The sequence below is a fragment of the Oncorhynchus keta genome, chromosome 15 (assembly GCF_023373465.1).
Source record: "Oncorhynchus keta strain PuntledgeMale-10-30-2019 chromosome 15, Oket_V2, whole genome shotgun sequence".
Lineage (NCBI taxonomy): Eukaryota > Metazoa > Chordata > Actinopteri > Salmoniformes > Salmonidae > Oncorhynchus > Oncorhynchus keta.
In genome coordinates this window covers 35,191,840-35,217,523 of record NC_068435.1, presented here as the reverse complement: position 1 = coordinate 35,217,523, position 25,684 = coordinate 35,191,840, and the positions used below count along the sequence as shown (strand labels likewise).

Sequence of the window (25,684 nt, the reverse complement as noted above, 5' to 3'; positions counted from 1 at the left end):
TTACTGAACCCTGCACCTTAGAGGCTGCTGCTTAGGTACATAGACATGGAACACTGGTCATAACAGCAGTAATATAACAGTGGTCACTTAAATATTATAACATACTGTTTTACCCACTTTATGTGCAATGCATTCAGAAAGGATTCAGACCCCTTCACCTTTTCCACAGTTCCTTAGGTTATGTAACGGCGTTCGTTTGTTGAAGGAGAGTCGGACCAAAATGCGGCGTGGTAGTTACTCATGTTCTTTAATGAAAAAACAACGATACATGAAATAACTGTATATATACAAAAACAACAAACGGAACGTGAAACCTATACAGCCTGTCTGGTGAACACTAACACAGAGACAGGAACAATCACCCACGAAATACACACTGAAACCCCGGCAACCTAAATATGGTTCCGAATCAGAGACAACGAGAATCACCTGACTCTGATTGAGAACCGCCTCAGGCAGCCAAACCTATGCTACACCCCTACTCAGCCGCAATCCCAATGCCTACAAAACCCCAATACGAAACACAACATTTTAAACCCATGTCACACCCTGGCCTGACCAAATATATAACGAAAACACAAAATACTATTACCAAGGCATGACAGCTTACAACTTTATTCTGAAATAGATTACATTTTTGCAAAAATGTAATACCTTATTTACATATATCAGACCCTTTGCTATGAGACTCGAAATTGAGCTCAGGTGCATCCTATTTCCACTGATCATCCTTGATGTTACTTGATTAAAGTCCTGCTATGGTAAATTCAATTGATTGGACATGATTAGGAAAGACACCCAACTCTCTATAGAAGGTCCCACAGTTGACAGTCCATGTCAGAGCAAAAACCAAGCCATGACGTCAAAGGAATTGTCCGTAGAGCTCCGAGACAGGATTGTGTCGAGGCACATATCTGGGGAAGGGTACCAAAACATTTCTGCAGCATTGAAGATCCCCAAGAACACAGTGGCCTCCATCATTCTTAAATGGAAGAAGTTTGGAACCACTAAGCATCTTCCTAGAGCTGGCCGCCCGGCCAAACTGAGCAATAGGTGGAGAAGGGCCTTGGTCAGGGTGGAGAAGGGCCTTGGTCTCCTCTGTGGAGATGGGAGAACCTTCCAGAAGGACCACCATCTCTGCAGCACTCCACCAATCCGGCCTTTATGGTAGAGTGGCCAGACGGAAGTCACTCCTCAGTAAAAGACACCTAAAATACTCTCAGACCATGAAAAACAAAATTCTCTGGTCTGATGAAATCAAGATTGAACTCTTTGGCCTATATGACAAGCGTCCCATCTGGAGGAAACCAGGCACCGCTCATCACCTGGCCAATACCATCCCTACAGTGAAGCATGGTGATGGCAGCATCATGCTGTGGGGATGTTTTTTAGCGGCAGGGACTGGGAGACTAGTCAGGATCGAGGGAAAGATGAACGGAGCAAATTACAGAGAGATCATACAGAGCGCTCAGGACCTCAGACTGGGGGCAAATGTTCACCTTCCAACAGGACAACGACCCTAAGCACACAGCCAAGCCAATGCAGGAGCTGCTTCAGGACAAGTCTCTAAATGTCCTTGAGTGGCCCAGCCAGAGCCAGGACTTGAACCCGATCGAACATGTAGCAATGCTCTCCCATCCAACCTGACAGAGCTTGAGACGATATGCAGAGAAGAATGGGACAAACTCCCCAAATACAGGTGTGCCAAGCGTTTAGCGTCATACCCAAGAAGACTTGAGGCTGTAATCGCTTCAACAAAGTACTGAGTAAAGGGTCTGAATACGTATGTAAATGTGCCACTTAAGGTTTATATTTTTAATACATTTGCAAACATTTCTAAAAACCAGTTTTTGCTTTGTCATTATGGGGTATTGTGTGCATATTGATGTGAGGGAAAAAACAATTGAATCAATTCTAGAATAAGGCTGTAACATAACAAAATGTGGAAAAAGTCTGAATACTTACCAAATGCACCGTATATATTTACTTTTTTCACTTTGTTGTCCACAGGGAAGGGGTGGTATGAGGAGGGTTTTCTCTAGTCGCCAGGACAGGGGGGCAGGAAGGTGGATGTAAAAGTATCCTCGGTTGATAAGAAAACTTGGCTGTTTAGGAGGTAGAGGGTGTGGGGGCCAGGTGGGTAGATAGTGATGTGGGGGGGTGGGGACTGACAACCAACCCGTGTTACTAGGTGGGTTGGGGAGGGGTGGAAAACTTGGTTTCCGGGTGGGGGGAGGATGAGTGGGTATCATTTCTCTACATAACATAGGTATAATTACAAAATCCTGTGTGATTAATATGATCATTTCTCTACATAACATAGGTATAATTACAAAATCCTGTGTGATTAATATGATCATTTCTCTACATAACATAGGTATAATTACAAAATCCTGTGTGATTAATATGATCATTTCTCTGTATGTATGCATGTATTATTATTTAATTTAGTGTGAGCCTACGAATATACATGTGGTATAAACTGTTTAAATTTACATTAATATTGTACCAGTAACCCCCCCCCACACACACACACACACAGTCTCTGTGTGACCGTCATTTTTCTTTGTTGTGTGTTTCGTAAACAGGATTGAAGTCAATCAATTCCATTTTCTTTCAGGATATTCACTGTGTAATTGGTAGACTGTTTAGTATCCCACCAAAATGCACATGATTTATTAATGTTGTACAGTAGCACATATAGTGAGAAGGTGGTTTGAACATACTGTATGTTTTTATGGGTCTGACTGACAGGTTTTATGAGGTACACAGGAATGTCTGTAGTGTACATTTTCAAGATGTGATTGCAAATCTAGTTCGTACACAAATTTCTATACATTTGTTTTCCTCATTTTGGGTCCCTTTCCTTTTGCTGCATGCCATGGGCACTCAGAACAGGAACATAGTGTTCGTCTGGCATTCCCCGTTGCTGACTCGGCATTAAACACTGTATGACCTGCTGCTAAACACATGCTGCTAATCACAATACAGTCCGGTCTTTTGGCTGTTTCCTAACACTGAGAAGAGAACTAGCTGTGTTTCGAGGGAGTTGATTTTGTTCATGTTTTATAACCATTGCCTGGACTGTTCCTACAAGGACTGGTCTGTAAATTCTACTGCTGTCATGTCATGGAGGAACACATTCTCATAACTAAGCATCTGGGACTTACTGTACAGGCCTTTATTGTACCTAGAGTTTTAAGTTTCAAGTTTTATTGGGTTGAATACGTATTGACTCAAGACATTCCAGCTTTGTAAACATTTCTAAAAACATAATTCCACTTTGACATTATGGGGTATTGTGTGTAGGCCAGTGACAATACAATTCTCTTTAATCCATTTTAAATGCAGGCTGTAACACAACAGCATTTGGGAAAAGTAAAGGAGTGTGAATACTTTCTGAAGGCACTGTATGCACAATCAATAGACCTACCTATAATTAAGCCCTTAGGCTACATCTGAGCCGCTTCAATTTTCATATCTATTAGGCTTATATCTAAAAGCTCACGCATTTCAATGTAGCCTAACCAATAACCTAAAGGTCAACATATTAGGTCTATGGCAACGTTGCTTAACTTTCAACGTCATGTTTAATTATTTGAATTGTTTCATTTTTTAAATGGTAGATTATCTATAGGCCTACTTGAAGCAATAGAGATCAATAGTAATGGCGTCCCTTTGTACACTAACTCCGCCATGGTTCATTGGGAAAAGCCTATGGGAAAATTGAGTTTTTGTAGGGTTTTTCTATAAACGCCAAAAATAAGGTTTCTGGTAAACACAGGCTTAGGAGATCTTATACGTTTTGTTCTTTGAGATAATCTTCATCAGCTAACCTCACAAAGCATATAAAGGCTCCATAATTCATAAAAGGTCATGTTAACTGACTGATATGTCATAGAACAAAATGTATAAGATCTCCTAAGCCTGTGTTAACCTCAGACCTTATTTTCAGCGTTTAAATAAAGGTTCATTAAAATAAATCTAAATCAGCTTTTATCCCAAACCACTATTCTTTTCCCCATTCATTTTCACTATAGGAATGGCTCAACCAAATAATTTTTGATAACTAACCCAAGATAGACCATGGTCTGTTGTTTCCAATGGGAGCAAACTAATCCTAGCATGCAGAACAAGCAAGGAGCCGGGCAGAGCAAAGCACGAGCTAGCGTGAGGCTATTGGCACGTCCTAGCATGTATTTCCATATTTCCATTAGGGAACACCTACTCTGTGAAGTGCGTGTGTGCAATAACTCAATTCGCCCTTGCACTCCTCCCAAACAACACCATTTTTACATTTCAGGGCACAGTATGACACAACAAGCATAGCAACAATAACTTCAGGGAAGCAATCAGTCTTCAGGGGAGTCCTGTAATATCATGATTAAACTGAAAACTGAGAAGGCAGAAGTTGTACCAATTTTGAATGTATTTTCTGCCTTCTGGAATGCTATGTTTGCCTTCTCATGCAAAGCGGTTAAACTGGCAATAAGAGTAGAGGAAACTTCACCATCCTCCGCCAATACTTGCTCTTGTTGGCTTACTTTAACCTGGTCAGAGCTGTACCTTACCCACTCTTTGTGGGACCTATAGTAAACAATTATATCACTTTTTCATTATGTACTGTTATGGATACTTGAACACAAATTATATCTTCTACACGACTCCTTATTCAACATGACATGTGTTTTCAGGTTGCCAAGGCAAATTACAAATATACTTAGCCTAGACGTGTCCTCATAGCCCTAGGACAGCCTCAGAAAATGTATAATCTCCTCATAACATGTAGAGCAGCCTTTTTGATATTAGACCTCAGGCACTCTGTGTCATCCTAACTACATCAACAGTAATAAAGGCAGACACCCTCTCAGCAACTGAACCCAACAGGAGTAAATATACATTTATCAAGTACACATTTACTAAGACTTAATGAATTATGCATGTATTACACATGAATATGCATTACATAAGTAGAAGTATAATGGTGATGTGATGACTGCAATATTGCCTGGTCATGTCAAGGTGCAGCAGACTACTCTACAGTAAAGATACCAGTACTAATATACACTGAGTATACAAATATTAAGAACACCTTCCTAATACTGAGTTTGCAACCCATTTTTCCCTCAAAACAGCCTCAATTCGTCGGGGCATGGACTTTGCAAGGTGTCGAAAGCGTTCCACAGGGATGCTGGCCCATTTTGACTCCAAGGCTTCCCACAGTTGTGTCAAGTTGGCTTTTGGGTGGTGGACTATTCCTGATACACACGGGAAACTGTTGAGCGTGACAAACTAAATAGTGCTGCAGTTCTTGACACACTCAAACCGGTGCGCCTGGCACCTACCACCATAACCCGTTCAAAAGCAATTTAATATTTTGTCTTGACCATTCACCTTCTGAATGGCACACATATACAATCCATGTCTCAATTACCTTAAGGCTTAAAAATCCTTCTTTAAAACGGTCTCCTATACTTCATCTACACTTGATTGGAGTGGATTTAACACGTGACATCAATAAGGGATCATAGCTTTCACCTGTTCCGTCTATGTCACGGAAAGAGCAGGTGTTCTTAATGTTTTGTACACTCAGTGCATATACAGGTAACTGACAAAATAAAGGAAACACCAACCATGGTTTACATCACTTTCATGCTCATCCAAACCATTCAGTGACCACTCGTGCCCTGTAGATAGGGGCATTGTCATCCTATAGGGGCATGGCCATGGTTGCCAAAATAATGGCCTGCACAGCATTTTAATACATGACCCTAAGCATGTTGAGATATACTTTGTTTTCAATATACTTAGTATCCCTCATTTACTCAAGTGTTTCGTTATTTTGGCGGTTAACTGTAGCTCAGAATGACTATTATTTACTGTTATAGCCCCATCCCATAGCCTCCATATAAAGTAATCCTGTATTTTAAAAATGTTTTGTAAAAAAATATGACAATGAAAATATAGTTACAAGTAGCAATGAAAGGGGTTGACAGGATGACCGCACAGACACAATCAGTTGGATAACAAAGCAAGCATTCTATCACGTAGGAACTACAGTATCTTCTGTTATGTGCAGTGAAAAGATTACCATGTTTATCTCGCAATGCCACAAGGATGATGCTAGTGAAGTGTAGTCTAATGCTGTAGGTTGGTTTGCATGCATCTTCGCATTGCAACAGGTAATCAATCTTAAAGTCATTACTTAATGTACTGAGTTTATATACCAATTCTCGGGTCAATTTGACTAACGTTTATGTTAAGATTTGTGAAATATTTTCAGCATTAGTGTAATGCCCGGGGTGTAGTGAAGGAAGGAGTCAGGCGCAGGAGACAGAGAGTTCAGAGTAGGCGATTTCTTTATACACCGACCAGGTGAAAACAGACGCCACTCAAAACAAATACCCCAAAACACAGGGCAACTAAACAGTATCAAAAACAGCTCACGTACACGAACAACCGTGACATACATGCGTGTACAACGAGTACACATGAAACAATCCCGCACACCCAGCAGGCGGGCCGGCTGGCTAATAAAGCCCAACTAATAACCTAATTGATAACAGGTGTAACTAATAAACAGACAAGGAGGGGGAGGAGAAAAAAAATCAGTGGCAGCTAGTAGGCCAGTGACGACGACCGCCGAGCGCCACCCAAACGGGAAGGGGAGCCACCTTCAGTGGGAGTCGTGACAATTTGTGTCTTGGTTTGTTACAGTCATATTTGAATTCTGGGACTTTATTAGATCAAAATGTGTTTTTTTGTAAATGATTTAAATCTCAGTTGGTACAGTTCACATCGGTGTTCTAAAATACCTCAATACACTCTCACTGCAGCAATACGCTGACTGCTCAAGCAGCAGGACTTCCAGTTTCTACAATAAGGGCAACATTATGTGATTAAACAAATATAGTAATCATGATATTTCACACTGTCCGTCTGCATCGTTTAAATCTAACATTAATTTGCACGAGACAAAGTCCACTTGATCAATAGTTATTGCTATAGTATTGTAGTGGGCAGCAATATTTGACATGTGTATACTGTATGATATTATAAACACCTCACATGTGACTCATAATAAGACGAAGTAATTAGCCTATTCAAATATTTCTCTGACTTCATAAAGATGATTTAGAAATATGCAAGAACACTATTGGGTTAAAGTAATAGGCAAGTAAGGAATGTCTGAGAATGGAATTTTTTAAATACAAGTATTATTTAATTACTTTGTCAAATGAAAGGATTCCCATGCACGACATAAAGCTTAAGTTGCATGGCAATACCGACATTAACAAAGCATTATTCTAAGCATGATGAGAGAGAAAGAGAGAAATCATAGCCTGAAAGGCCATGCCCCAAAAGTCCATGGGACTGAGCGCGAAAGAAAGAGATCTCACCACAGCATCTAAGACCCTTTTATAAGCATCTGAGTTGTTTGGATTCTAAATCTGAGTTGTTGATCAATAGTATTACTGTAAAGTTAACCTCCAATCAGATATCAACCCTACATGATGTAACCTCTGCTTCTCAGAGGTGACACAATGGGGGTTGGAGAGATAAAACAGAGAATGCTGAATTCCTAAGACAACACAGAGGAAATTCTTGCATACAGTTGACAAGAAGAAGCACTTTGTGCCAGCCCTACAGTATCCTATTGTGCCACTGGTGCCAATGATATCTAAAGTGCCACCAACTGGTCTTGGGGTGCCTTCTAAGGTTGCGGTGACTTTATATTCACACAACTTCTAAGGACATACACAAGGTTTACACCGGTGTAAAATACTTAAGTAAAAATACTTTAAAGTACTACTTAAGTAGTTTTGTGGGGTATCTGTACTTTACTTTACTATTAATATTTGAAAAACGTTTACTTTTACTTCAGTACATTCCTAAAGAAAATAATGTACTGTTTACTCCATTCATTTTCCCTGACACCCAAAAGTACTCAATACATTTCGAATGCTTAGCAGGACAGCAAAATAGTCAAATTCTAGCACTTCTCAAGAGAACATCCCTGGACCTCCCTACTGCCTCTAATCTGACAGACTCACTAAACATAAATGCTTTGTTTGTAAATTATACCTGAGTGTTGGAGTGTGCCCCTGGCTATCCTTAAAAAAAGAAAAGGGTGCTGTCTGGTTTGCTTAATATAAGGAATGTGAAGTGATTTATACTTTGACTTTAACTTTTGATAATTAAGTATATTTTAGCAATTACATTTACTTTTGACACTTAAGTATATTTAAAACCAAATACTTTTAGACTTTTACTCAAGTAGTATTTTACTGGGTGACTTTTACTTGAGTCATTTTCTATTAAGGCATCTTTACTTTTACTCAGGTATGACAATTTGATACATTTTCCACCACTAGGTTTACATACCAAGTTTCATGGCCCCATGTCCATCTGTTCAGTTCTTATAGCCCTGGTGTGATATGGTGCCATCTAGTGGTGTAGCGTGGACAACTTTGAATGCAGCAACTTATCATTGTCAAATTCATTAGAGACTAATTCATTGGAGTCAATCTGAGTTATGGTTCGTGAGAAGAACATTTTAAAAGTATTCTTAGCATAAGCATATGCGCTAACGTGCATCTATAAGTACAGTCCAGCCATATTTGAATGCAGCAACATTTGTTTCTGAACACCATTAAAAGACTGAAGTACTGGGTATTTTAATAATGTATAGAGTTCAGGTTTTTGCTCAATCTGATTGGGTGGGCCTGGCTCCCCACCCATTCCTACACCCCTGAAAAGATGTGCCAAATGCCTACATACCGAATTGGTGTTATTTGGACTGGTTCATGAGAAGACGTTTTCAAAGGTTTTCAAAAATGTCCAAGATGGAGGAAAATCAATCCTAACAGACCTTATGGCTTCTTGAGGCAAATTTGTTCAGCATGAGGAAAGACACCTACAAACAAAGTTTCAAGTCTCTAGTTCAAAGGGGGCAGCAGATATGAGGGTTTAAGTGAGACCGTTTATAACAGTGTTACATATAGGCCAATTGGTGCCATTCTTTTTGACCAAGTTACTCATGGCCTCTAGTTTCACCTATGTGAAGCTAGCCACAATAGTGGAATTTGCTGTTTGTCTTCAAATTAAAAGTCACATATCAAAAGTTATGCAAATGGATACAAATAGTAGAGTAATGCTAGTCAAAGTCCTACAATATGAGCCATGATGCTAATATGTGTGTAATCTTCACTGTTGTGTTCTGTGGTTGTCACTGAGAAGACTGATACCCAATTTATCCACAATTCATAGGTAAGGCTGTACAGTGCAATGTGAATGTCCAATACACATAGTAAGTTGATTGATACGCTTAATGTGTCTCATTTCACAGTGGTTTCAGAGTCCCACAATATGAGCTATGATGCTAATATTTGTGTAATCTCTTCACAGTTGTGTTCTGTGGGTGTCATTGATACCCCATTTCATTGATCCACAAGCCATAGATAAAGCTGTACAGAGTAATATTGTCACACCCTGATCTGTTTTACCTGTCTTTGTGATTGTCTCCACCCATCTCCAGGTGTCACATGTTTTCCCCATTAGCCCCTGGGTATTTATTCCTGTGTTCTCTGTTTGTCTGTTGCCAGTTTGTCTTGTCAAGTCAACCAGCGTGTGTTCTGTGCTCCTGTTTTTTCCTTATCTCTGTTTTTCTAATCCTCCCATTTGGACCCTTGCTTGCCCTGACTCTGAGCCCACCTGCCTGACCATTCTGACTGCCCTGACCTCGAGCCTGCCTGCCACTCTGTACCTCCTGGACTCGGACCTGGTTAATTATCTTTTGCCTGCCTCTTGCCTGCCCCTTGGATTATAATACATATCAGAGACAAACCATTTGCCTCCCGTGTCTGCATCTGGGTCTCGCCCTGTATCATATAAATATAAATGTCAATATGCACAATAGGCTGACTGGGGAAGTGATATCCCACAGTCAAAGTGCCGCAATGAGAACTACTACGCTAATATTTGTGTAAATTCTTCACAGTTGTGTTCTGTGGGTATCAATGAGTATACTGATACCCCATTTCACTGATCCACAATCCATAGGTAAGACCGTACAATGAATGCAATTCTGAAGTCTACTACATCCACAGTGCGATTTCAACTGATTTCTACAAATTAACTAATAATGGTGTTTTATTGAATTTATATAACAACATTCCAACCGTGATTAGCATGATCTAATGCAAATATGGCATTATTACACTATTTGTTACCATTTGCATCGCTTTCAATTAGGGGCTTTTATTTTGAAGGTGAACCGCACATTCCAGTTGGACGCTATGCGGGCACGCCTGGTGCCCAAAATTGATGTCGCACAGCGAGAGTTGAATGGGTACGAATGGATTCGGTTCAGTCAGTCTTGATAATGAGCCTTCCCCAGCCTCCTTTTTTTTCTCCTTTTTTAATCAAATTCATTTTTATGATTAACAAACAAATATCATCAAACAAAAGAGGAATAGTCACAAAGAACAAGCATACATACAAACTATTTACATTGCCAGGAATCCCCAGCTAGTTCGTTCCTGGTTGTGGCTAGAAACATCTAGCCTGGCTAATGATGAGCAACCCAATATACCAGCCTGGTCTCACTAGATGTAACGTAGTAAAGATATCTCCAGGACACTCATTAGTAGATGTCTTACATGTGGTATGGTTACTGAAGACAGCAACCCAAATGTTGCCTGTTCGAATCTCATCACAGACAATTTTAGCTAGTTAGAAACTTTTCAACTACTAGCTCCTTTTTAGCTACTTTGCAACTACTTAGCATGTAAGCTAACCCTTCCCCTTACCTTAACCTTTTCACATGTCAGTTCCAAATATCTCTAACGGTCACCCCAGCGTGAGTTGTTTTATTCACGTGATGTCAGAATGCACTCACTGTTTCAAAGTGTGATTGTTACACAACAGGACAGTTAATGCGTGCTGCATGCTAATTATCTATAGGCTATGTTGTACTAACTTGTACATTTCTAATTATTATTATTTTCTGACAGTTTTAATTGAGGTGTGTTCTGTCTCCTCATTGATTCACATTGAAGTAGGCCATTTCAGTGTTGAGAACAATTTATGTTTGAGGCTTTACTGAGCCGGACACTCTTCCAGGAGAGCTCAAGCACTAATTCCAGTGTTTCCGCAGATAAAGTATGCAGACATTTGTGCAGTCTTGCACGAACGGGCACATTTTCTGGCTGGCACTTGCATTGTAAATACTGTAAATACAGTATTTACATTGTTTTCCTTACAAATAATAACTTTGGACAAGTAAGTGCCTTATTTTCTGTATATCGTGTTGTTGTTTCTATTGTAGCATATGTATGTATGTATGGAGCATAATGTATTTACAGTTTTATTAACATGTTTTTAAGTACTGGTGTCAAATAATGCATTCTGATTATTGCATAGACTGTAATGGACACCTATGATGTGTGTACAATCTTTTTTTGAAGGTTGTACTGATTACAATGAGCTAATGCTAAGCTATTTGCCAGCCATGTGTGGCGCCAACTTTGTTACAATGCATTCTGGGTGTCACGTAAACATCTGTCAGACCAAAGATGTTAGAATGAAGAGGTCAAAAGGGGGGTTAACCTTTTCACACGTACCAACAAACGGGTGTGATGCAGTGGTCCCTGCAGCGTACACTCAAACCGGTGTGATTAGAATGCTTATTGCAATGTAACAGTATAGCTTCCGTCCCTCTCCTCGCCTCAAACCAGGGACCCTCTGCACACATAGACAACAGTCCCCCTCGAAGCATCGTTACCCATTGCTCCACAAAAGGCAAACAACTACTTCAAGGTCTCAGAGCAAGTGACATCACCGATTGAAACGCTATTAGCGCGCACCCCATTAACTAGCTAGCCATTTCACACTAGGACAAATGTAGCCTACATTTTCCGGTTTGGATGAGAATTGTGTTATGCTGTTGCTACTTCTGTGAATGTCTGAACTTTGATTCCAAAAATAAACTGGTCACATTCAGGACATAAGGACTGTGTGTGTGCAAAACGTTTGAAAAATGTGTGTAGCCAGTTCAAATGCTGTCAATCAAAACTGGATGTTCTAAATAAGCATTCTAATCGCACCTGTTTGAGTATATGCTGCAGGGAACACTGTAGAATGATCACACCCTTTTGTTGGTACGTGTGAAAAGGTTAACTCTTTTAGCTAACCCTAACAGCAACCTTTCAACCTAACCTTACCCCTAACTCCTAGCCTAGCTAACGTTAGCCACCTAGTTAGAATTCATAACATATCATACGTTTGTCAAATCTGTACCATATTGTACATTTTGAAAATTCGTAACATATAATACGAATTGTCATTTGTAACATATCATACGAAATGAGTGATGGACATCCACAAATTAATACATTACCTAATACATACGAAAAGTAACATATCATACTCAAACCTGTTTAGAATTTACATACAGAATAATACGAAATGTACTGAGACCAGGTTGCAACACAACACTTGGTTATTAACACCGTTTTCTTTCGTTATGTTAGCTAATTGGCCTTTCATGGTGACGTCCAGATTCCAGATGGTGTCCAATATTCTCTCTCCCCTCGCCCATCGACTTTTAATTAAGCCATGCTGTTGTTGTTGATAGCTAGCCAGCATAAACTAGCTAGCTAGGAAGGTCTCATCAGGACTACTGACTGAACCCATTCGTCTCCAATCGACTCTCAGCTGCGGGACAACGTCGTCAATTTGGGCAGGCGAGGCTGTGTAGCCTCGGCTCTCTCCAAATTCTGTTGTGGCTTCACATAGGTTCTAGTTTCTGTTCGCCAAATTAGAAAAACAGGTCCCACTTTATGCTTCAGTTATTTGACCATGTCAAGCAAAAAAAAAGAAGAAATCAGAGAATAGCAATAGATTATTTGAACACTGGAATATGTTGTTAAATCCCCTAATGGAAAAAACAGTGGTGATGCGATAGTAGCCGAATCGTATAGCACAACTGAATGAAAAACACTCATCATAAAAAAAATATTTAAAAAACATTCATCATTCACTTGCCCATACATGACTTGCGTAAACTCATCCATGGAATCAGGAAGTAATAATTGGCAGCGGTTCACTCATGAGAAACTTATATTTACCGAGGCTCTGGAAGCTTCTGTTTTGTATCGGCAAATAACTAGACTATAGGCTATTCGACAAGAGTTACGCACTGGAAAATACAATATCCGTGTACCGGTGCCTATCTTTTGGTTTAAATATTTTTAGTGTGCCATTTTAATCTCGTAAAGTACCCGGAAGTCTTGAATTTGACACTTTAGGTAGGGTGAGTAAGGATGGATGTTCCTCACCTGACAGAAGATGAAATGGCCGATATAAAAAAGGAAGTAAGTGGCCTATTTGTCTGACTGTCAATTCAACTGTTAGTGAATTGGTTTTACAATAATTATTTACCATAAAGTTATTCACTTAAAATGTTGAATTGCGCATAATAAAGAAGTGAAAGTAACCTATTTATGCCGCACCCTCTATAGGCTACCCCATTTTCACAGAAGCCTATGTGTGTATGTATAGTGTAAATACAATTCTTCCTTCTCGTATTATACCTAACCTGTTAGAGCCGATTTGGACATATTTGTATAAAAGACAGAACATACAGAGCTCCATGTACATTTGTGTAAATATATTAAATATGAATGTATATGATGAAATATTATGCTCATTCATTGTACTGTGGTAAGTTTTTGCAAGGAGTCCTTGCTAGATGTATAGTTTTTTGACCATACAGACATTACAAACAGGTCACATTATGTATTTCCATGTCAAGTAATATCTGATTTAAGTTGATTGGATAATATTTTTTGTTGTTGTTAGATATTAGAAGAATAAACCTTTTTGTTGCACCATATCCCTGGATCTCATTGAATGTTTTGGCCATTTGGAAACTTAAGAGTGTGGACTGTATGTGTACAAAACAACCCCTCTTCAGGCTAGGGCAGTGGCTATGGTAAAGAGAAAAGGAAGCCACTACATAACCCATTCATATTAATGATTAACAAAGGCATGTCCATACTCTAATAATTATTTTCCCACACATGTTTACCTGTCCTTCAGTGCATTTACAGTATAGCCATCAGTAGTCAGTCCTCTGGTCACACACACTTGATAAAACATATATAAATTAATACTGGCCCTATATAACATACAGATGGTCAAGAAAGCATCCTTCAACACCCCACAGTTTCCATCTTGCTGTTCTCTGTCTAGGTCCTGACGAGGCTGCGGCCGTACCTTTGTGAAAAGATCCGGGCTGACCGTCATTTTGACTACCTGCGCTCGCGGAAGATCCTGACGCGAGACGACACAGAGGAGATCAGCTGCAGGATCACGCAGACCAAGAAAACGGGCTTGCTCCTGGACTACCTGGCTGAGAACCCTCGGGGGCTGGATGCCCTGATCGAGTCCATCCAACAAGGACGTACGCTCAACTTCCTGATTACCAAGATCACTGATGAAGTGCAGAAGGTGAAGAACGAGAAGATAGAATCTCTCAGAGGTACGTTGTGTGTGTGTTCAAGTGTTGTTTTTTATTTGTATTATTTAATAGAGGAGGTTCGGTGAACCACACTTGAGTGACGAGTAACCTTGCCTGAGACCTGACGATGTGTGTTAGCTTCCCGAGCTAATAGGCTTTAGCTCAGTGGTCTTTCACTGTCTTAGTACCATTATCATGACCATCTCCCATTGGCCCTCTACAGCAGGGGCATCCAGTTCCACCTCGGGCTTCCTGCCAACTCAGGACACATCCGGGGTCAATAAAGACCTCTCCAAGACACTGTCATATGAGTCCAACCTGGCATCCACCATGTTATACAACGGAGAAGGGAGCCCATCCACCTCTGACGCCCTAAGGTTCCTCAACCGGCCTGCTGCCTCCAGCCATGGGAAGGACGTGTTGTCATCCATGCGAGGGGGTAGCATGGCTGTGTCTTCATCCCAGGTCTCTTCCACACTGCCCAGGCCTGGAGACCCAGGGGCTCCCCCTGCCGCAGGAAGTGCTGCTACTGCCAGAGGCCTCATCTAACATGGACGCTGGACCACACAGGAGCACGGCGATCAGCGGAGGGGATGTCAACATCCAGCCCCTGAGGTCACGCTCCACACCTACTTTCATGTCATACAGGGACCCTTCACCTCAGCCCCCACCAAAATCTTAATGAGACCCCCCCCCCTGCCCTGGACTACTTCCCAGCATTACTCATAACAAACATTCACTCTTCAAATGTGTTGTTCGTATCAGTGTATGTGTTTTTTCAATGGTTTTAGTTGAGTGTTACTTTAATCAAATATCAACTTGTAAAGTATGTTCCATGCCTTACATTATACACTGGGTAAACCCAAAAGCTGGACAAACCTGTTTTGGGTTCAATATGAAATAAGTAACTGCTTACTAATGATGCCTCAATCATAAGCTGTACCCTCATGAATTTTACTCTGCTTCTATCATGTCCTCATTCGTAAAATGCCCCTTCCTTACGCATAGAGAGTTGGGTTGAGACATACAGTGCCTTCAGAAAGTATTCATACCCCTTGACTTATTGTAGTACGGCCTGAATTCAAAATATATTAAATCAAATAAAAATCTTGTCTGTTTACACACAATACCCCACAATGACAGTTTTTGCAAATTTATTGAAAATTGAATATAGAAATATTGCATTTACATAATTATTCACACCCCTGAGTCAATACTTTATAGAAGCACCTTTGGCAGTGATTACAGCTGTGAGTCTTTCTGGGTAAGTCTCTAAGAGCTTTCCACACTTGGATTGTGCAACATTTGGCCATTATTGTTTTCAGAATTTTTCGAGCTCTGTCAAATTTGTTGTTGATCTTTGCTAGACTTACCATTTTCAAGTTTTGCCCTAGATTTGGAAGTAGATTTAAGTCTAAACTGTAACTCTGCCAGTCAGGAACTTTCACTGTCTTCTTGGTAACCAGGTTGAACTATAGGATTTGCCTGTGCTTAGCTACATTCTGTTTATTGTCCTTAACGAATAATGAGTCCTTAACAATTACAAGCATACCCATAACATGCAGCCACCACTCTGCTTGAAAATTTGGAGAGTGGCACTCAGTAATGTGTTGTATTGGATTTGACCCAAACATAACACTCTGTATTCTGGACAAAAAGTTAATTGGTTTGCCACATTTTTCTGCGCCTTGTTGCAAACAGGATGCATGTTTTGGAATTTATGTATTCTGTCAATTATATTAATATTGTGGAGTAACTACAATGTTGATCCATCCCCAGTTTTCTCCTATCACAGTCATTAAACTCATGGTGAAACCCCTGAGCAGTTTCTTTCCTCTCCGGCAACTGAGTTAGGAAGGATGCCTGTATCTTTGTAGTGACTGGGTGTATTGATATACCATACAAAGTGTATTTATGCTGAAAGTGATATTCAATGTCTGATTTTCTTTTACCCATCTGTCAGTAGGTGTCCTTCTTTGCGGGGCATTGGAAAACCTCCCTGCTCTTTGTGGTTTACATTTTTTACATTTCAGTAGATGCTCTTAGCCATAGCGACTTACAGTATTTTGTGCTTACATTGTTAGTTTTTTTTTTTTTTGGGGGGGGTCATACTGGTCCCTTATGGGAATCGAACCCCACAACCTTGACTGAGGGACCTTACAGAGAATTGAATGTGTTAGGTACAGTCATTCAAGTCATGAGGTAGTCATTCAAAAATCATGTTAAGCACTATTATTTCACACAGAGCCCATGCAACCTATTATGCAATTTTTACTCCTGAATTTATTTAGGTGTGCCATAATAAAGGGGTTTAATACTTATTGACTCAAGACATTTCATCTTTTCATTTTTAATACATTTGTAAACATTTCGAAAACACTGACATTATGGGGTATTGTGTGTATGCCAATGACAGAATAAATCTCAATTTAATCCATTTTAAATGCAGGCTGTATCAAAACAAAATGTGTAAAAAGTAAAGTGGTGTGAATAGTTTCTGAAGGCACTAGGTTCACTTTATTCTGGACTTGGACTAAGGTCGAAGTATGTCGTCATTCTCCAACACTGCTCCTTTCCTATGAATTATGGGTGCGTGAGTTCATGATTAACTGTCATGATATATCTATGCTAGCATCAACATGCCACACCATGCCAGCTACAGTAGGGATTTGTCCTTGTAAGGATCCCAGATCATCAGAAGACAACTTCTCTGCATTTACACAAAACACTGGAATAAGTTGTTCATCGTATGCATTTAGGCACACAAACTATAGTTACAAAATGTGGTAGGCCTACATTGAAATGGTTTGTTTTTACTTATATTGTTAATAAAGATACATTTTCTTATTGTGATAGGGCATTAATGAGTCATGGTACAATGGTGTTACTTATTATCAAAAAGATTGTCATTTTAATCATTTTGATAATTGATGTGTCTGTACTTTTTAGGTTGAAGATCTTGATCATTTAGAACTATAAATAAATCAAAGGAATATGAGACACAGGAGACATTTCTCATTTCCGGTCAAATGTGTTCATGTTTGTTAAAGATCTAATGGCTCATAGAAATACATGCTATCCTTATTTTCTGATTGCCCAACTTTAATTATGATTGTATAATCCTGAGAAGTAAATTAGGCAATTACATGCATGAAACTTGAGCTTTTCAGTCATACTTCAAAACTCAGTCATTTTTGTAAATGTAGGCCTTCTGTATTTGGGAACTCGTTTTTTTGGAGGAGGAGGGGGTGCACACACATAGCAGCGGGATGCTGTGGGTGATTAAAATTATGATTATTATTTTTAATTAAATAAACAATGCGGTTACATTTTTCCCACAAGTGGTGTTGGGCCTTTACTAATCCTGTGTTAGCGGACCAATATAGTCATCTGTAGCACGGGCAAAACATTTTTAGTTAGAACATTCTTATTTTTCACAAAAGTAGTGCACTGGGCCTTTTCTAGTTCTTTATTTACTGACCTATTGCCGTATTGAGCACAGGGATCTTTTTATCCCCCCCAAACATCTTCCCGCTACTATGGAAAAAGAGGAAAACCGCAGAATGACGCGAGAGAATGACAGTCACAGTGATCGAGTGTCTCCGTGTCTGTTCTATCCGATGTTGACAGAAAAAAAACGTGCTTGTTCACGCACTAAATCTTCTCAGTAGAGCGCGGCAGGTGCATCTCTGGATCACAGGTAAATTATAAACCGTCGCCGTTCCATTTATGTTCCAACTTTTAGTAGGAATAACCTAGCAAAGTGTTGATGATGATGACAAAGACAAAGATGAAGACTTTTAAATAGTTAGATCAAATAACGAGGTTGTATCTTGATTTATATTTGGTGATTTGGGACAGTAAATGTTTGTTTTTTTGCCACTTGTGTTAGACAGAACTCTTATCAATTGTCGTTGAACAGCAACTTTATGTGGACCACATGACATTTTCCTACGTATTACCAATAGAAAGGTATTTTTAAAATTGCTCTGCTGTAGGCCTACATCTTCATGTTAATGAGTAATGGAAAATAAGAAGTGTTCGTAGATGTCACAGACCAGTGTAATTTATCCTGTTTTAGTGTCATTTATGGAGCCCATGGGAGCATAAAAATTGACAGCGACAGAAGTCATTGAATGCAGTCCAACCTGTTTAGATGAAGATCAAAATGAAAGGAATGTCTGAACTCTTTCTCTTTCATCACATTATTCTGCACTTTCAGAAACAGGTCTGTTTGACTCTGCCTGACTCTCTCTATATTAGTTTCAGTAGCCCAGTACTCGTTCATAATTCCAAGATGGTAAAATCCTGTGTTTGACTAAACACCAGCTGAAATGACAATCAGAATGCTGATTCATTTTAACCACTGCCACTTCTTCCCTTGACTTTGGCTGTCATGTCAAATCTGTGTGTGACTAATCGAGTGGTATCTACAGTATAGTCTACAGTATAGAAGGATCTCCTTGCCCCGATGGATGACGTGGAGCCCCTTGTGCCCCAGGGGCCAGCAGAGAAGAGGAGCCCAAATGGCCACTGCACCCGGTGCCCCATCTCCAGCCAGAGACCCGGTGATTCCAAAGTGGTGGAAGACTTCAGGAGGAGGCTCAAGTACTTCTTTATGAACCCCTGTGAAAAATATAGAGCCAGGGGCCGGAAACCATGGAAACTAATGTTACAGATTCTGAAAATTGCCATCATCACGTTCCAGGTAGGCTACTGTAGAATACAGTGTAGGAGGAGACTTAGGCTACTACTGTCGGTCATGTAAAATATAGGTACAATATACCCGCCTAGAGAAGTGAAATACCCATAGATTTAACCATTTCCCCATTAAACCATGACTGTGAGCCAAAGTGGCATTACACAATAATGGAAGTCCCTAGAAAGACCATGTCTAAAATCCCAAATATTTTATTCACTTTAATAAAATGAAAAAAAATCTCAAATGCTTTGTGTTACGCATAATTGATGTATGTATCTATTACATGTTTGTTTTCCTCAGTTGGTGTCTTTTGGATTGAGTAACGAGATGATGGTGACCTTTAAAGAGGAAAACCTGATGGTGTTTAAACACCTCTTCCTGAAAGAATATAAGGACCAACGTGTGGACAGATACGCAGTGTACACCAAAACAGATGTGTACGACCACATCTATTACGTCATCGATAGGGTAATGTAGACTTCAAATGGCCTAAAAAGAGCAAAGTCTTTCTCACTGCGTGTTCACTACCAGTGTAAATGATATGTCTTATGTAGATTACAGCACAGTATTTAAAGGATACAGTAGCTGATTCCCCAATGTGTCATCTAACATTTTTACATAGTCATATGAGACTTCTCAAACAGTGGAGCACGGTGTTGTTTATAGTGAAACTATAGCTACCCTAAACATGTTGACAACCCAAAAATGTAGTGAATTTCCTCATTTGCACCACCTGTGACAAATCTGGCCAAGAACACGGTTGTATATCATGTCTCACTATATTTTCCTTGTTTCAGTTTATAAACCTGCAGAACCTGACGGTAGGGAACCATGCGTATGAGAAGATAGAGGGCGAGTACACCCCTCTGACCCTTTGTCAGGAGTTCTTCAGGAAAGGCAGCATCTCCCCTGGCAACGACACCTTTGATATAGACCCACATGTAGACAAAGGTACAAGAGCACACCATTTCATTATGTATTTATTTTTTTGTGATAGCCTCAAGTGTTCTATAATAGAGGATAATAACATGGTTTAGATATCTTAAAAAATAAATATGATAAGGGAGAATAATGTTAAGTTTTAATGTATGTGCCCACATTGACTGGGAATAAACAGTATGTAAGTCATTTTGTTAGATTAATCCATTCCAGCTGTTAGATATCTGCTTACATGCTCAACTAAACACTGACCGTGGACTGTTTGTCCTATTTACAGATCTCTGGCTTCTCACAGCTGTCAGTGCCCAGATTGTGTGTTGTTGTTGTAGTAGATTTACACTGAGTGTACAAAAAATTAGGAACAACTTCCTAATTTTGAGTTGCACACTCTTATGCCCTCAGAACAGCCTCAGTTTGTCAGGACATGGTCTCTAGAAGGTGTTGAAAGTTTTCCACAGGTTTGATGGCCCATGTTGACTACAATGTTTCCCACAGCTGTTGTCAAGTTGGCTGAATGTCCTTTGGGTGGTGGACCATTCTTGATACACACGGAAAACTGTTGAGCATGAAAAACCCAGCAGCATTGCAGTTCTTGACACCCTCAAACTGGTGCGCCTGGCATCTACTACCATTCAAAGGCACTTAAAAATGTTGTCTTGCCCATTCAACCTCTGAATGGCACACATACACAATACATGTCTCAATTGTCTCAAGGCTTAAAAATATTTTTTAACCTGTCTCCTCCCCTTCATCTACACTGTTTGAAGTGGATTTGACAGGTGGCATCAATAAACGATCATAGCTTTCACCTGGATTCACCTGGTCAGTCTATATCATGGAAAGAGCAGGTGTTCCTAATGTTATGTACACTCAGTGTATAGTATTTATCACATTGTCAGTTCATTCGTGTGACTGCAGAAACAGGAAGTTTGGGAATTGCTTGCAACCATTACAAGGGTTTCCACTGGATTAAGGTATATTATGAAGACCTTTCTGTTTTTTCCTCACAGAATGTATTTCCGTATATCCTCTGGAGCCATTGGAGGATAAAACTTTGTCAAGAGACATTAACTTTTCTCTGGATTTTAAAAGGTGACTGACCAGACCAACAGTCAAACTACAGTTGGCCCCCTACACTAGGTTTCTTTTGTTGTAGTCTATAATCAAAAATGTTTCTTTGTCTCTCACTCAGGCTGTTGTCAGTAAACATCTACCTCACGTTGAAAGCCATCAACCTGCAGACAGTGCGCCACCACGAGCTCCCAGACTGTTATGCCTTTAGTATAATTGTAGGTGGTGGGTTGTATGACTCAGGAAACAACTTCTTCGAGCTCTTTTAGGCTTTTAAGTGTGATGCAGCTGTCCTCTGTGTCAATGGAGAAGACAAATGGAAACCAGTAGCAAGTCAACAAAGTTAACGGATTCATTTGTGTCATGGAATAACTAGTCAATTCTCCATTTTCTAGTAATGGTGCATTTAAAATGTTACTTAAACCAGTAGAAATCCAGCTGCTGAAATCTGGATTCAGTCATCCTTGCTAGAACTCACAAGCAAATTATGTCTCTGTCTGACTTTATTTTTGGCAGATAATGTTTGACAATCGTGCACACAGTGGGAGGATAAAGATTAACTTAGAAAATAATGTTGGAATCAATGAATGTAAAGACTGGAATGTTGAAAGCACTTGTAAGTATATGATAAGAACATCCCAGTATGTTAAAAAAGTAAAATAATGTTCAGTCAGCATATGATTTGTCTGAGTAATAGCTACATTCTTTGTGACCTCAGTAGTTAAGATTTAGAGTGTTTAGTGAGCTGAGTCAGACTGTCACGTCTCCTTATTTGTAACATACTGTAGTTCTAACATGGGCTGTGCCTCTCAATGCCAGAAGGAGGCACAATTTAAAACATTTAGGAAATGTTCATAATCGGTTGCTCAGCATGTTCATTACTACAGTCCATATTTCATACATTTACAGTAGAGATCCTACCATTTGCAGTGGCAGTAATCTGTCAGCCTCCATCCTATATGCATGGGGAAAAAGTGTCACTATCTAATTTACTGATTGATTGAATTTGCAGCTGGGAAGAACAACCACCTCTTGCTGTTTGATTCCCTCGTCATCCTCGCCTGCTTTACCTCTCTCATCTTGTGCACACGCTCAGTCTGCAAAGGATCTCAGCTCCAGTTTGTAAGTTATGAAGACCATTCTATAAGGGCAATAGGTTAAATATTAGGATTGTACATACCATGAATACGGTCAGGCATTCATACAATATACAAGTAGAAGCATACCCAGCTCATGATCGCCTACTCACTGGAACAATAGCGTTAATATTGATGTGTTTTTGCTTATGGTGTGTGTTTCTCTCATTCAGCATTACACTGCATTCTTCCACACCTACTTTGGTAAAACTGTGTCCTGGTCTGAGCGCATGGAGTTTGTGAACGGCTGGTATATTCTGATCATCGTCAGCGATACACTGACCATCGCTGGATCCGCCCTCAAAATAGGAATACAGACTAAGGTGTAGTGACTACACCTGAGCACATACCTTTTGTTCATGTGTCTGTATGTCCAATATGACATTCATATTTCTGTATTTGTCAGGACCTTACAAACTATGATGTCTGCAGTATTTTGCTTGGGACATCCACAATGCTTGTCTGGGTTGGAGTTATCCGCTACCTGGGTTTCTTTAAGAAATATAACGTAAGGACTAACATAAGAAATGAGCTCAATTTAACAGCAATGCTCCATCAGCACCACAGCAATGATTTGTTCTTTGAATAGGAACATTACAGTACATGGCATTCATAAAGGACAGCACATATTCAAATAGTGAAACATAGATGAGTAAGGTTCCTTGTTCCTCCTAGATCCTAATTCTGGCCCTACGGGCAGCGTTTCCAAATGTGATCCGCTTCTCCTGCTGCGCTGGCTTGATCTACCTGGGCTACTGTTTCTGTGGCTGGATTGTTCTGGGGCCGTATCATGAGAAAGTAAGTAGGTACACTAAAAACCAAAAAGGTATACGATACCTGTATATGCAGGCCCAAGATCTTTTAGAATCCACATATATAAAGTCAGTCTAGTATATGAAGGGCTACAATTTGAACCAACGTGTTACAATGGTTTATTACGTATAACTAATACAAGTTTATAATCCTTTATAGCACAACATACCTTAATGCAAAGTGTTACCAATTGATTTTCTGCCAGTTCCGGACCTTGGACAAGGTGACGGAGTGCCTGTTCTCTCTGATCAACGGTGATGACTTGTACTCCACTTTCCAGAAGATGAGAGAGAAGAGATACATGGTGTGGCTGTTCAGCAGGCTCTACCTCTACTCCTTCCTCTCTCTCTTCATTTACATGGTGCTCAGTCTGTTCATTGCCCTCATCACAGACACATACGAGACCATCAAGGTCAGCTTTTGAATTAACATGGCATGACATATTCAAAAGTAACCGTCCCTGTTTATCTTCTGCATGCCTGTTCAATGAGAAAAGATGGTAATTCAATGATCTGGTATAATGTTACATCTCCTTCCTGGTATATTTAATGTTACAGCACACAAAACAGTGGTTATGTAACATGGTAATAGTATAGTACTGTATGTAAATGTTCAAAAGGTTTACTGCCATACTGTTTATTTTCAGCAACACCAGAAGGACAGAGTCCTGGTGTCCCAGCTGAAGGCCTTTGTGGCTGAGTGTAGAGACCAGCCTGACTCTGGGAAGTACAAGATAGACAAGGAACCCACCTGCTGCTGCTACTGCTTTGGATAGACCCTATAAAGTAGCCGTGTGTGTGTGCGTGTGTGTGCGTGTGCGTGCGTGTGTGTGTCTGTGTGTGAGTCATATGTTAGTAGGCATTAAAGCTCTATTCATGTGTTGGGAAATGTATTTTGAAAATTGTTTAAAGTTTGTATATGTTGATCAATAGTATACTTTTTTATATTTGATTGTATTATGTAATTATGTATGAACAATTAAATTTCACAATGGGTGGTATTTTAATGTAACGTGATATTGTTTGTGCTTGCATTTACTAGGTAACATAGTAGAGGAAATGTATGCATTCACTCATATCACTCATAGGTAGGCTAAATCAGTGGGCTAATGGCGAGTTTCCAATTAGGGTTTATCCTGGTGTTTCGCCCAAAAGACAGATTTTTCGGTTTCCGTCTACATGGGCCCGGCACCCGGATCTCACTGGGTCATGGCTCCGAGGGACATGCCCAGACTTGGAGCCAAGCCCAGGCCCTATATTATATTATTACTGTGTACTTTTCGGCTTTAATTTACATAACAATGGCTAACAGTGAACTTCAACACCTTCTCATAAAGCAACTGTCTTGAATGATGCAGAGGTTGTTGATTCTGCTCGCCCCAAGTCTTTAGTGTTACACTCCTGATGGAAACACAATTACACTAGAGCAGGTGTTCTCAAACTTTTGGGCTTGGTGGACCAATATATAATCTGTGTGGTGGGTCACGGGCCAAACAAATAGACATTATGTATTTAGAGATCGTGACCATGGGACTATAAAGGTCTGTCTACGCAAAGCATAGTTCTGAAATAAAGTTGATCAACATTCTCACATCCCAGATCTCAGCACTGTTTTGTAGTGAATTCTTCTTTCATATCCCATTAAGGTCCACACCTTAAAGATACCTAAAGTGCAAAGTATCAAAATCCTGAGATATTTTATTTAGGGGGGTACAATCTCAGATACAGTATAAACTTGTGGCTCTGAAATGTCAATCTGGGTTCAGCAGTAAGGTTATATCTAACACTTCTGAATTCAATTTTAAGAAAACTGTAGCTATTTGAATACACTCATTATAGAATACTATTTTACCAAGATTGAGTCAGAACACATCATCAAATACATGTATTATGATCATCAGACAAATGACTATAATCACTGAACAATGATGTGACAACATAATTTACTTTAAGATGTCTGACAGTGTTGTTTTTTTGCTTGCGTGCCATTATTGCTGGCTAGACTATACCACACTGTACAGCGCCAAGTTCAAATGGGTTTATGCACTTAGAACGTTCTAGTTCTAGTTCTCATTTTTTCCCAACTAACGTTTGTTTTTTGAATATGTTTCAAATGACTTGACTATGGGAAAGGTGTAACAATTTGTCTTTGCAGCAGTAGGTAAAAATGCATCCGAATGGTATTGGAAAGTTCAGGAAAATATCCGAGCTCATCAGGCGCCTCTAGCCTTTTGGCGTCCCTAAACGAGATTTGGTTTGGTGTCCCTCCCCCTCCCTCTCTTGGCTGTGGATTTTTTGTTGTTGTTGTAGTGTTAAAGTACATTTTCTGCAATCCTACACATTTTGCCATGGGGTGTAGATAAAATGTTATGGTTTTAAAAAACATTTCCTGACATTTGACACATTTTGCCATAACGTGCTGAGAAATTTCTGCAGTTTTAAAGCTAATTTACTGCAATTCATACATGTTCAAAACAAAAATCAATGTTGATGCCCTGTA

General features: G+C 39.8%; 1 protein-coding gene and 1 pseudogene across 5 annotated transcripts; both read left to right on the top strand.

Moving 5' to 3' along the window:
• Positions 1–10,401: 10,401 nt before the first annotated feature.
• On the top strand, positions 10,402–17,524 carry LOC118394843 (B-cell lymphoma/leukemia 10-like; annotated as a pseudogene).
• A 544-nt stretch (positions 17,525–18,068) lies between these two features.
• Positions 18,069–24,777, top strand: mcoln3a (mucolipin TRP cation channel 3a). Of its 5 annotated transcripts, none has more exons than XM_035788431.2 (13): positions 18,069–18,224; positions 18,961–19,232; positions 19,527–19,694; positions 20,024–20,177; positions 21,176–21,257; positions 21,358–21,454; positions 21,753–21,852; positions 22,249–22,358; positions 22,546–22,695; positions 22,779–22,880; positions 23,048–23,170; positions 23,391–23,597; positions 23,832–24,777. In XM_035788431.2, exons 2-13 carry the CDS (start codon positions 18,996–18,998, stop codon positions 23,958–23,960), a joined length of 1,659 nt encoding a protein of 552 aa, XP_035644324.1. In that variant the 5' UTR covers positions 18,069–18,224; positions 18,961–18,995; the 3' UTR covers positions 23,961–24,777. The 5 variants fall into 5 exon arrangements, with proteins under 5 accessions (XP_035644324.1, XP_052319893.1, XP_035644325.1 ...); XM_035788430.2 differs by having other exon boundaries at positions 18,107–18,224; positions 18,966–19,232; XM_052463933.1 differs by having other exon boundaries at positions 23,391–23,975.
• Positions 24,778–25,684: the final 907 nt, after the last annotated feature.